The sequence below is a fragment of the Rhagoletis zephyria genome, unplaced genomic scaffold (assembly GCF_001687245.7).
Source record: "Rhagoletis zephyria isolate East Lansing unplaced genomic scaffold, Rhagoletis_zephyria_1.1 Rzeph_scaffold_01011, whole genome shotgun sequence".
In the NCBI taxonomy this organism is placed as follows: Eukaryota; Metazoa; Arthropoda; class Insecta; order Diptera; family Tephritidae; genus Rhagoletis; species Rhagoletis zephyria.
In genome coordinates, this window is record NW_016158095.1 from 1 (window position 1) to 13,965 (window position 13,965).

General features: G+C 36.5%; 3 protein-coding genes across 3 annotated transcripts; 2 read left to right on the forward strand and 1 right to left on the reverse strand.

Annotated features, from left to right (window-relative positions):
- The first annotated feature begins 1,715 nt into the window (after nt 1-1,715).
- Nucleotides 1,716-3,215, forward strand: LOC108362439 (uncharacterized). The gene is made up of 2 exons (XM_017615407.1): nt 1,716-2,946; nt 2,977-3,215. The coding sequence occupies exons 1-2, from the start codon at nt 1,730-1,732 to the stop codon at nt 3,191-3,193; spliced, it is 1,434 nt and encodes a 477-aa protein (XP_017470896.1). The 5' UTR covers nt 1,716-1,729; the 3' UTR covers nt 3,194-3,215.
- Nucleotides 3,216-3,235: 20 nt separating this feature from the next.
- On the forward strand, nt 3,236-6,830 carry ND-B8 (NADH dehydrogenase (ubiquinone) B8 subunit). The gene is made up of 3 exons (XM_017615410.1): nt 3,236-3,259; nt 6,444-6,609; nt 6,663-6,830. Exons 1-3 carry the CDS (start codon nt 3,236-3,238, stop codon nt 6,746-6,748), a joined length of 276 nt encoding a protein of 91 aa, XP_017470899.1. The 3' UTR covers nt 6,749-6,830.
- Nucleotides 6,831-6,892: 62 nt separating this feature from the next.
- Nucleotides 6,893-7,329, reverse strand: LOC108362440 (probable pseudouridine-5'-phosphatase). Its single transcript, XM_017615409.1, has one exon. The coding sequence runs from the start codon at nt 7,246-7,248 to the stop codon at nt 6,901-6,903; it is 348 nt and encodes a 115-aa protein (XP_017470898.1). The 5' UTR covers nt 7,249-7,329; the 3' UTR covers nt 6,893-6,900.
- Between the last annotated feature and the right edge of the window lie 6,636 nt (nt 7,330-13,965).

Below are 13,965 nucleotides of genomic sequence, written 5' to 3' on the forward strand. Positions count from 1 at the left end.
TTTTTACGTAAAAATGGTATAGCAGTGAAAGTATGCATAACTGGGCTATTATAATCTCTAAGTGCGGCTGAAGGCCGTCTACGCAGAAAGGTGTTCTCTGCAAAAAGTGTTCAGCTCCGTTTCTTCGCAAAACAGACGGGAGGATTCTACTTAGTGAGGGTTATAATGCCTAAGTGCGGCCGAAGGCCGCTTACGTAGAAAGGTGTTCTCTGCAAAAAGTGTTCAGCTCCGTTTCTTCGCAAAACAGACGGGAGGATTCTACTTAGTGAGGGTTATAATGCCTAAGTGCGGCCGAAGGCCGCTTACGTAGAAAGGTGTTCTCTGCAAAAAGTGTTCAGCTCCGTTTCTTCGCAAAACAGACGGGAGGATTCTACTTAGTGAGGGTTATAATGCCTAAGTGCGGCCGAAGGCCGCTTACGTAGAAAGGTGTTCTCTGCAAAAAGTGTTCAGCTCCGTTTCTTCGCAAAACAGACGGGAGGATTCTACTTAGTGAGGGTTATAATGCCTAAGTGCGGCCGAAGGCCGCTTACGTAGAAAGGTGTTCTCTGCAAAAAGTGTTCAGCTCCGTTTCTTCGCAAAACAGACGGGAGGATTCTACTTAGTGAGGGTTATAATGCCTAAGTGCGGCCGAAGGCCGCTTACGTAGAAAGGTGTTCTCTGCAAAAAGTGTTCAGCTCCGTTTCTTCGCAAAACAGACGGGAGAATTCTACTTAGTGAGGGTTATAATCCCTAAGTGCGGCCGAAGGCCGCCTACGCAGAAACGTATTCTCTGCAAAAGGTGTTCAGTCCCTTTTCTTCGCAAAACAGAAAGGAGAATTCTGCTTAGAGAGGGTTATAATCCCTAAGTGCGGATTCACCTGCGGCGCTTTTTTCAAAAAAATCAATACTTTGATAAATAATGAAAATTTTTTATAAAAAAATCGCTAGATTTTTTATTAAACATTTTTGCCTGCGGCGCTTTTTAAAAAAAAAAACCAATACTTCGATAAATAATCAAAATTTTTTATAAAAAATCGCGCGATCTTTTATTAAACATTTTCGACTGCGGCACTTTTTTCACAAAAATCAGTACTTCGATAAATAATAATAATTTTTATAAAAAATCACGCAATTTTTTGTTACAAATTCTCGTCTGCGGCGCTTAAAAAAAAAACAATACTTCGATAAATAAATAATGATAAATTTTCGCCTGCGGCGCTTATAAAAATCTATAATTCGATACATAATGAAAATTTTTATTCAAATCAATACCTCGCCTCGTACTCTCTCTACTATTGCTTTGCATAGCCGTAACACGTCGCTTTCTTTTTTCCCCTTCTCTGTACTATATCTTCCTTCTTATTCATGTAACATTTTCTGTTTTAAAAATTTCACTCACCATTTTTGCGATACCGACGCCTAAGAAGTTTCACTTCAAAAATTTGCCGATAAGTGGCGTATAAGTCGACATATTTGGTAAAGCAGTATTTACTGTCCGATTTCGTTTATATTTAGAAAACTTGTTTTAAAAATATTTTTTTTCTATTAGATAACTTATTTTTCTGGTAATTCTCTAGTATAGGGTAACAACCTCTAAAATAGGTCCGGAAAAGTCGGGAGGGGTACCAAACGACGCGTTTCGGTCCCCCTATTTTTTCATCGTGTTTGCTGCAAAGACGTTTCTGAATACGATTTCAATTTGGTCAAAACAAAACGTAATCTATTATATATTTGTGATGAGTGTGTTGTCATGCCAGAGAAACTCGTTAAGGCTCTGGATGCAGTTCTGGGAACTCAAAAGCTTAGTATTGATCTTATTTCAAATACCTTTGATGCTAAATTCAAAGATTTGTCGAAACAATTTGATGCAATAAAAGATCTAATAATCTCCTTGCATTCGACCAACAACAACTCGAGTGCAAATAACCTTAACGCTGTGAATGCTGATATGATGGCTGCGGAATTCAATGCCAGAAAAACTGCTGCTAATATTTCTTACCACAATAACTACTATTTTTCCTCGCCTGGTGTTTTGGAGTTTTCCACTGTCTCTCATGCATTTAATTCGCCACGGGCACAGTTTGTCAGTAACGTTAACGGTATCTCTCCCGCTCATTTGGATTCTGCTGTGACAATCGCTACAGCTGTCAATACACTTGTAACTAACGATAGCACATACACCTCTATTACTGCGCCTACATCGCTGTCATCCGTTGCTCTTCAATCTACACCTGCTGTCTCTCTTAGCACTGCTTCTACTAGACCATCTTGCTCGTCGTTCGCTGATGCTGTTTTGTTGCCTAATACTAATACTAATATTAATACTAATACTTGTTCGCATGGCTCTAATACTGTACGTCAAGTTGGTGTCCTCATGGATGCAAATACTGTCGCAGATTGCACTGTCAATTTACCTGCTGTTACTACTACCACCACGAAGCCATCAAGCCCGTGCACTGCTAATGCTGTTGTTGCTGCTAATACATCTTTACCCGGTATGAGCTACGCTGCTGCTGCCGCTGCTGGCACTAATTCCGTGCAATCGAATGGAAATCGCTCTGTTAGGTCTCCTGCCGGTGCTGTTGCGGAAATCAACACCGATGATTCTTATAATTCAATTACAAATTACGCTGCTGCTGCTGATACATTTTCTGTGCAATCTAATGTTAATCACGCTTCATCGCCTATCCCTCTTTCTACTAATTCCGCAGCGCGCGACATTGCCTGTGCTAATCCAAATGCAAACACTTTAACTGCATTAGGGTGTGCCAATATGCGATTACCTATTAATACAGCCGCTTCGCCTTCTACGCGCATTAATGATCTTAATGATATCGGGGCTAATGTACCTCGTAACAATAATGCTAAGAAAGTGAATGATCTGCGGGTTTTTGGATCCAGTACTAACGCTGATCTTAAGGTTGCCGAGCATTTAAAGTGGCTTCATCTCGCCTCGTTTATGCCATCAGTGGAGACTGATGATATACTTATATATGTAGAAAAACATTCGGGCATCTCTAAAAACCTTTTATCCTGTTTCAAACTTGTAAAGAAAGATGCGGCAACTGAGTCTCTAAAACATGTGAATTTTAAATTGGGTGTTCCAGAAGGGCTCTTTCGTAAGCTGCTTATGCCCGAAATCTGGCCTGCTAATGTTACGGTTCGTCCTTTTCGTTTTTTACAAAGAAAGGAAAAACAGTCTCAACCAGCCTAGTAAATGTTAAACCTGCGAATGAGCTGAAAATCTATTTTCATAATGTGTCTGGCATGCGATCTAAAGGTGATGTGGTTCGTAGACTAAGCTCACATCAAGAATATGACATTTTCATTATAATTGAAAGTTGGCTAACCCCAAATTTCTTTGATGCTGAATTCTTTGATGCTACTCTCTATAATGTATTTCGGAAGGATAGAGATGAATTAAAAACTGGGTGTTCGAGAGGTGGTGGAGTTTTAATCGCGGTACAACGTAAACTCTGTTCAGCGTCTATCAATTTGAAAAATGCAGACTCTATTCTTGATCAACTATGCGTCAGTGTGCGGTGCCCGGGTGGACTACTCTTTCTGTGTGCCTCATATATTCCTCCGAACAGCAACTATATGATTTACAAGGCACATATCGATAATATTATTTCATTAAGTTCTAGTATAGGAGATCACCAACTTTGTGTTCTTGGGGATTTTAATTTATGTAATATTTCTTGGCGTAATTTGAACAGCCTATTTGTCTTAACTCCTGTAAATATTTCTAGTGAAAGTGAAATCCTTGTTATTGACAGTCTCTTAAGTATTGGTTTATGTCAAGTCAATGGCTTTTTTAACAAGCATAATCGGCTTTTAGATCTAGTTTTTTTATCTAATAATTTGCATTTTCGATTGTCAGTTTGTAGTTCTCCGATCTCAGCTGAAAACTTGCACCATATTCCTCTAGTTATAAGCCTACAGTTCTATGAATATTTTGCTGCTCCACAATTTAGTTCTCGTCCCAAATTAAATTATAACTTGTGCAATTTTAATGACTTGAATTATATTATTCAGGGGTACGATTGGTCTCACTTACTTGGTAACTTAGATACTGCGAAGGCCTTTGGTCTTTTCAAATCATTAATCTATGAGGTTTGCGTAAATAATATCCCTACTTTTCCAAGAAAAACGTATAAGATACCTTGGTATACTAAACATCTAAAGCATCTTAAAAATCGTAAAAATAAGTACCATAAAAAGTTTAAAGCGACTAAACTACTATTTTATTATGAGCAATACCAATTATATTTAAAGAAATTTAATGAACTCGATAAGTTACTCTACGCTAAATACGTTAATTACCAGGAAGCTAATATAAAAAAAAATCCTAAAGCATTCTGGAGTTATATTAAATCCAAATCTTCGAAATCCAGCATTCCTGCGTCTGTTTTTTATAAGGATAAACATGCAAGTTGTCCCGAGGAAGCAGCCAATATTTTTGCCGAGTTTTTCTCCTCAAATTTTGTCTCCGACTCAGATATTACCCATGCTAATGCCTTTATTCCTGAATGCCTACCTGCGTTTGGGTCGCTTATACTGTCGGAAGTGGACGTTGGTAGTGGTATTGATTCACTTAAAACCTCAAATCTTATGGATCCTGATGGCCTTTCAGCCATACTCTTTAAAAAATGCCCTGCATTAATCCAACCTTTGACACTGATTTTTAATATGTCTTTAGCATCGGGTAAATTTATTGATGATTGGAAAAAGGCTCAGATAACCCCGATTTTTAAAAGTGGCAACAAAAATGATGTATCTAATTATAGACCAATTTCAAAGTTAACCACAGTAGCGAAAATTTTTGAATGTGTTATTAAGGTGAAATTGTCATTCTCAGTTAGCAGCTTAATTAGTCCAAACCAACATGGTTTTATTAAAGGAAGGTCCACAGTCTCTAATCTTGCGATTTTTACGGAAGATTGTCTCTCTGCTTTTCAAGCAGGCCAGCAAGTCGACACAATATATACTGACTTTTCAAAGGCATTTGACAGAGTTTCTCACAAGGTCTTAGTGTCTAAATTATTCTCTATGGGTTTCCACTCTAATTTTTTGGAGTGGATTAAATCATATTTGTCTGACAGAAATTGCATGGTTGTGTTCGAGGATGTCTACTCACAGCCTTTTATTGCGACGTCGGGTGTTCCTCAAGGTAGTATACTTGGACCACTGTTGTTTATTTTATTTATTAATGACATAGGGTCCTGCTTCTCGTCATCTAAATATCTATTATATGCGGACGATCTCAAAATTTACTCCGTCATTAAATGTATAAACGATTCCATTGCCCTTCAAGGAGAACTCGTTAAACTACACGATTGGTGCAAACGAAACCGTCTTCATCTAAATATAAATAAGTGCTCACATTGTACTTATACCAGAAAGCTAATTCCGCTCCACACGCGCTATCATATTTCTGGATCTCCTCTTAATCATGTTAATGAAGTCAAGGATCTAGGTGTCTACTTCGACACGAAACTAAATTTTTCCACGCATATCGAATATATAGTTGGCAAATCATACGCGATGCTGGCTTTCGTCCGGCGTAATAGTTCATCTTTTTACGATCCATACACTTTGAAGCTGCTTTATATTACTCTAGTAAGATCCAGGTTGGAGTATGCGTCATTCATTTGGAGACCATACCACAATTCTCATATCACGCGATTAGAACGGATACAGAAAAAAATTTATAAAATTTGCTTTACGCTCACTGAATTTTAGTGAACCCATTCCCTCATATGAATCACGTTGTGCACTTCTAAATTTACAAACTCTAAGTAGCAGATCTGCTTATCTTGCTTGCTCATTCGTTGCCAATCTCTAGAATGGATCGGTTGATTGCCCTAACCTCTTGGAAAGAATAACTTTCAATGTTCCTACACGTAACTTACGCAGTGTTTCTTCTTTCTATATCGTATTTTCTAAAACAACAAAATTTCGTTGTTTTCTATGAGCAATTATCACGTCAAAAATGCACTAAATCACCAGTTTCCACTTTTAAAACACTATTACAACGTCTCCGGTTATTGTTTTATGCAAACAAAATCATTTATTCACTTTTATTACTTATAAGAAATCGCGCGATTTTTTATTAAAAATTTTCATTATTTATCGAAGTATTGATTTTTATGGAAAAAGCGCCGCAGGCGAAAATTTTTAATAAAAAACCGCGCGATTTTTTATTAAAATATTTCATTATTTATATATATGATATATATATCAAACCAAGGCCGCATTTAGTGAAACTAAAAAATTTTTCTTTGTCGGGGTAATTGCCCATACAAAACAACGAAATTTAACAATAGTTTTTTGTTTATAACTTTTAAATGGTTAATAATATTAGCTCTCCCCCTCCGGATTGTTAATACGGGGACCGAAACGCGATTGGTACCCCTACCGACATTTCCGGACCTTTTTTAGCGGTTGTTATCCTAACCTAGAGAATTACCATTTTTCTAAGTAAAATTTTAACTTGTCTAATAAAAAAATTTCTTTTTAGGGAGTTTGTGGAAAAATTTTATCCCAGCCTTAAAAAGAACAATCCAGATTTGCCTATTCTAATACGTGAATGTTCAGGAATTCAACCACGTTTATGGGCACGATTTGGTATGATCCTATAATGAACAAGATTAAGAGATTCTAACTTCTTATTTCAATAGCTTTAGGTAAAGAGACGTCTGTTCCATTGACGAACCAATCAGCACCGGAAATACAAAAGCAGTTGGAAGCTGTAACAAAGACTTAAAGTCATCAAGAAGGGCATCAGATTAAAAATAGAGACTATTTCAGACGAATAAAATATACTTAAATGTATGCATAATTCATTATTAATCTTTTAGTTGTTAGATTTATCACTACACACAGGATAAATTTGGGAACATTTCGAAAGTAAACTATTTAAATTGAGGGAAATGGCGGCAAGACATAATATTCTGGTTTGAAATCTTGTAACGATTTGAAAACTATTGTTGCCCCTTCGTAGAGTTTCTTCGGCACAGGCTGGTCAGGCACTATTACTACCTGCATTCCTGCACTCAATGCTGCTCGTACTCCAAGAGGTCCATCAGGCATTTTGATGAATCGGGTTTCACGATGGTTTGTGATTTTTATTTCGACCATCGATTCCCCGGAACTTTTGGCCAAGCCTATGGGAATCCCATGACAATATAAATGTCTTAGAAGACGCTTTGCACCTATTATCCAAGTGGCATCCTTGGCAGACCGACGTGGAAAATTGCATTGCATTTATCCGTATAAAATTCGTCACCTAAATGCAACTAAATGCAACCCCATTTTTGCATTAAGAATCTAAATGCTAAAAGCAACCCTGTGATCTTCCAAAATGTCCACGATTCGAACATGGTTTAATGAGAAAAAGTGGCAACATTGCTTTTTCGCGTATACAGTGGCTAAAGGGTGAACACACCAAAACTGCGACATTTTGGGAAGCTTATAACTTACCCAAAACGAATTCAATATTTTGAAATTCAAATACCATAAGCTGACCACATGACNAACCGAACATTTGTTTGTGTATATATTCATTTCTCGGTGCTGTCAATTAAAATTTCCTCACTTAATTAGGAAACAAAACAAACAGATTTGATCACAAATTGATCCAGATTTCTATCAGCATCACATCGATGTTGAATTGGCGTAACTTTTCTTTATCTCGATCGGCGATCCCTGAAACGCAGCTAGCCACTGTATACGCGAAAAAGCAATGTTGCCACTTTTTCTCATTAAACCATGTTCGAATCGTGGAAATTTTGGAAGATCACAGGGTTGCTTTTAGCATTTAGATTCTTAATGCAAAAATGGAGTTGCATATAGTTGCATTTAGGTGACGAATTTGGTATGGATAAATGTACATTTAGAGTAGCATTTAGAGCTAAATGCACTAAATGTGCTTTTACGCGTAAGCAAAAACAGCCCATTAACTTATCAGTCCCGCAGAGATGCTGCTGCAGTTTTCTGCAGCAGCCTTAATTGCAAAGCAATGGAGTGCACTAAAACGTTTGCTGAAGCAGCCTCAATTGTAAAGCAATGGAGTGCACTACAATGTTCACTGTTTTCTAATAGATTAGGTGAAAATGCAATATTTTCGCATTTAGCAAAATTAAAACACGTTTTTCGCAGTAAAGTGAACTGCTTTGGCTGTTTCAACTCGTTCTTCTTTTCGCTCTATTCTTTGTTTACTTGTGGTACACAAATGTCAACACCCAGGACGGCGCAATCTTGTATTCTATCATTCTTGGCCTTAAGTACACGTAAAATTGCTAAAACATTAAAGATTGCACTATTCGACAGTTTGCAGGGTTTTAATCGGTACCAATAAGGCCTGGCAGTTACGAGAAAACCAGGGAGCGTGGGTTAGCATGGTCAATGTGATAAAAACAGTGCCCGGAAGGTCCTCAGTGCGTTTTCGCGAAATCCGAAGATTTTGTGGCGTTATGTTGCAAAATCCGTACGCAGAATGCTTCATTGAGATGTTCTACAGCTCAAACAGCGCCAGACCGAGGCGCAAAGTAGAATGTTGCAGCGAAATCCTGCATTCGAAGTTGTATGAATTCTACATTAAAAAATACAACTGCATTGTTATCGACTACGAAACCTACTGTTATAAAAATTCAAAATATATTGCAGGTCAAGATTTTTATACTGGTGCAAGTCGTCAAGATGCCCCTGAAAGTTGTAAGCTGAAAATGAAGTCCAAATTTCCAAAAAACCACATGGTTTGGCAAGCTATTTGATCCTGTGGCCGTAAGAGCAGCCCTTTTTTCCCATCCGGGACNAATAACATCAATTTTGTACCTCACGACTGCAATCCACCCAATAGCCCAGAGCCACGTCCTATTGGGGAATATTGGTCAATTGTCAAAGAAATCTTGCAGAAAACAGGTGAAACAGTGAAAAATATTGAAGAGTGCAAAACAAAGTAGTTGTGCGCATCGCGTAAAGTCGATAATGCAGTCGTACAGAACATGATGGCGCGTGTGCGATGAAAATACCGATCACTTGCATATGGAGCAAATAATAACTAATATTTTAACATTTTAATAACATCTAAACTTCCAAGTTATATAATACAAAAAAAAAATTTCAAAGCCTGCTAGTTTGTTTCTGGTAGTAATTTCTAAGTGTCGCAGTTTTGGTGTGTTTACCCTTTAGCTGCGTTTCAGTGATTGCCGATCGAGATTTCATTTATTATTTTACATTATTTGGATAAAGAAAAGTTACGCAAATTCAACATCGATGTGGTGCTGATAGAAATCTGGATCAATTTGTGATCAACTCTGTTTGTTTTGTTTCCTAATTAAGTGAGGAAATTTTAATTGACAGCACCGACAAATGAATATATACACAAACAAATGTTCGGTTATGGTTAAAACAATTCAAGTGTTTGTATTGAATTTTTGGTTTAAAATTTATTTTTTCCTTTTCAGTAAGGTTTTTTGCGCATTATCTTTTGCGCGAGAATTGATCGCAATAGATACGGATCTGAATAAGCGACTGGAACACGGCTGTTTGTCAAAAGCATACGATTTCGAACTCGCGTAAATGTACATTTGCTAAATGCGATAGCATGAACGCTCTTCGAAAACATATGTTCGAAAGTGCTAAATGTTGCATTTTAAATGCAGCAAAAACGCTAATGTGCAAAAACCCCTACTGAAAAGGAAAAAATAAATTCTAAACCGAAAATTCAATACAAAAACTTGAATTGTTTTAACCATAACCGACAGAATTTGTCGGTGCTGTCAATTATAATTTCCACACTTAATTAGGAAACAAAACAAACAGAGTTCATCACAAACTAATCCAGATGTCTATCAGCATCATATCGATGTTGAATTTGCGTAACTTTTCTATATCCAAATAATGTAAAATAATACATGAAATCTCGATCGGTGATCACTGAAACGCAGCTAGCGACTGTATACTCGAAAAAGCAATGTTGCCACTTTTTCTCATTAAAGCATGTTCGAATCGAGGAAATTTTGGAAGATCACAGGGGTGCTTTTAGCATTTAGATTCTTAATGCAAAAATGGAGTTGCATTTAGTTGCATTTAGGTGACGAATTTTGTATGGATAAATGTACATTTAGAGTAGCCTTTAGAGCTAAATGCGCTAAATGTGCTTTTACGCGTTAGCTAAAACAGCCCATAAGATAGCCATTATGTTTAGATTTGTCTCTTCATCGACTCAGCTTAAAAATCGTATCGCACTGCAGGCTACGAAGAGATTCAACAGGTGGGTATCATTATTAAGATCTAATATAAACAATACTCATAAAAATACAAACGTCGCTTAACCCACGTAATTCTTTTTACCTCCCTTTTATTAGCTCGGGATGTAACTATGTAATATTGACGCGCCTAAAAGATGCAGCAATTTCTATTCTCAAATTACATACCTGATGACAGTACGAATGGAAATTATAACAGCGAGGTTTTAGTTTTTTAAACTATAATTTTATTTGTTACCGACGTCGAATTGTTCTTGGAACATATAAACTTTAAGGCAATAGATTAGCCTTGAACGATGCCGTGCAATAAAGCCATAGGAAATGGAGAAATAAAGACATATCCCTATATTTCGATGGGGAAAGTGAAATAAAGCCATAAGCAAAAATTTTACATATGAGAAATAAATCCATACGATCTTATTTCAATACAAAAAGTAAATGTTGTCTGTTTAGCGGCGGTCCGCGTTGGCTCGCCACCCTGCGCTGTGCTTGCGCTCCCCCCGTATAAGATTGTTGCTTTGTTCATTCTTGCTTTTGATATACATATGTACATATATGAGGTTTTCTTTTAAATCAGTAAGATATATTTATATATCTATATATCGTCGTTTAAAGTACAAAACCGCGTATCAAGATGACGCTAAACCGCGTATGTGAGGTTGCATAAATTATTTTGTAGAGAGAAAAAACACTCATATTTCAAATTTGTTCTCTATTATAAAGCAATCGCATTTCTGGCTAGTATATTTCAGCACGAATAGATAAGGCTTGAGCCAAGAGCTTCGGTGAGCAATTCCAACTTTTGGGAAAAAATTTAATTTACGCGGTTTTGCAGAACGACGATAGGCGGTTTTGTACTTTAAACGACGATATATGTATATGGGGTTGAGTACTTTTCGTTTCTGTCATTAACAATTTTATACATACCTCAAGTTAATATACATTTTCCCGATTTAAAACAAAATTTCATATTCATACGTTATATCTATACAAAATAATATATATACATACATATGTATATATCTATGAGATTTTCTTGTAAATCTGTAAGATATACTTATATAAAAAAAGTGTGTATAAAATTGCAAAACCGAAAAGTACTCAACATTGCAGACGCCATATAAGGAAAACTTAATTATTACGAAATATAAATAAAGTGGCAGCACTTTACGCCATTTTGCATTTTCTCGTTTCAGTTCGGGAACATTGTTTACTTGTTTTTTAATAACAAAATAATAATAAACAATTATGTACTTTTTGAAAAAGTTTTTCAAATATATTTTACTAGAGTTTCAAAAGAGAATATTGTTGATTTAGTGCATTTTTGATCGTGCAATTACTCATAAAAAAGAGCAACATATCAAAAAAGTATTATAACTTTGTTCACATAACGGTTGTTTGTAACAGACAAAACGAATCGAAATAGATATAGACAAATGTATACATAAATGATCAGAATGAAAAGAATGTTGAGGACATGAGCCTCAATCTCTTAGAATAGTTTAAATCCTTTTTATTAATCTGCGAGCGGCTGGCAACTCTTTGTGCACACTATTGTGAATTAAATGAATTGATTTGTTTTAGTTGTCGTTGTAGCTGTATATACATAATAAAATAGTTAGTTGCTCTCCACCACAGTATAGACAGTAGCCAACCTTTTTGGGTTGTTGTAGTAATCGTTGTTGTTGTAGCTACATTCACCCTTGAGGAAGGCACTGGGTTGTGTGCTGCTATTTAATGGCCTTCCTCAGACTTTTTCTTAGATTTCAGGGTTGTGTGCTGCATTATTTCTAGATAAATAAATTTAAGCCTTTGACAAATCGTGATTTTATTAAAAGAAAATTATAAATGGTGTTGAAAAACCAAACAAACGCTCGTGCGAAAGCTTTTTTTTTGTATGTTGTTAATGTTTATACATGGCGATATTGATGGTAATACAAGCAATGTATTCATTTGTGGATTTGATGTCACTTGAGAATTTAGGCAACGTGCGAGTTGCCAGGTTCTGTTATCAATATAATTAACACAAGCTTTTCCGCGTGGTTGCCTTTCAATAAATAGAATTAACAAATATTCGCAAATAAATTTGATTTATTTTATAACTGACAGCTAACGTACCTTTTTTGTTCTTTTCCAGACTCCATTTTGATTTTTACTCTTTATTACCGCCAACAACTTTAAGGGCCGGTTGTTCAATGTCTGGTTATCACTACTTGCCGGATAAACATCATTATCGACGATTTCGACATCATGCATATAACATGTGATCGATAAAGTAGTCGTTGTATCTAACCGGAGCTTCTACCTCCGATTTGTGCTTATCAGACATTGAAAAACCGGCCCTAAGTGTATACATATTTACAAGCTGTCAAAATTTTGCGTGGTTCCACGAGCTAGGTAAAATTTATGACGTTCGTATTAACAACAAGAAATCTCAAAATTTGTGTTTGATCTTTCCAGATTTTCAATCTCTTAGAATAGTAAGTAGTAGTAGAATAATAAGTTGGCAAAGGCCCCCAGTGGCGGCGCTCCGAGCGCTGAGATAGTAATTTCATGTCAATTAGTAGAAAAGTTCCATGGTGTAATTCTTGCTGTAAAATTTTTCACCAGCGGGTTGAAAATATTCATTTACCTCATAGTTGTCAAAAATTTGCAATCCGGAGTACCTTTCTATCAATTGGCACAGGCCTTTTGCACAAATAAGGTTATGAAATGCGTTTTATTGAAATCGTTTATAAAATGTGTCATTTATGTGTACTGTTTTATGTGGAATTATTCAATAAATTTCGTTTTACACTGTACTTTTTGAAACTGTTTGGAGTTAATTATTTTTTGTTTCTCAAAAGCAACCCTGCGTGCTTAGAAAGCGTGTGTACCCATAATTTCATGCCTGGCATATTCATCCCCGAGGAAGGCAGTCGTCAAATTCACCCAAGGTTGTTTACTGGTTATATTGTGCTCTCCACCCATCGTCGCCGCCGCACCGCATACCTCATTCTGTGTATATCGAAGTAAAAATCCAAATAAATCATATCAACTTAGTTTTAATATTGACTAAAATCCTCGGTGTTGGACCTTTTAAATTTCTCCAGCGCACCCTGCGCTCCCTCTAACACACAAACCCTACATAAAGATAATCGATTAAGCGGTGACTGTCTGTCCGTCCGTCCGTCCGTGTGTGCACTCGATAACTCGAGTAAAAATTGAGATATCTTAACGAAACTTGGTACGTGTACTTGTTTCGGGCGTAGGACGGATGGTATTGAAAATGGGCAAAATCGGACAATAACCACGCCTTCCTCCCATATAACGGTAATTTTCAGAAATGCGTAAACTGCGATATTTTAGTAACTTCTGAAGTTTATTCACTCAAAACTGATATTTACAATAATTATTTTACGAAAAATATTAATAAATATTAGAAATTTTTGGAAAAGGGGCATAGCCACGTCCACTATGTGTGCTATGTGTATATCTTGGTAACCGCTCCACCAATTTCTCCCAAACTTGGCACAGTTGTTGGCCTTTGTGCAACATATCAAATGGCGGATTTTTTTTTAAGTCGGACAATAACTACGCCCACATCCCATATAACGGTAATTTAGAGAAATCGCCGCCGCCGCACCGCATACCTCATTCTGTGTATATCGAAGTAAAAATCCAAATAAATCATATCAACTTAGTTTTAATATTGACTAAAATCCTCGGTGTT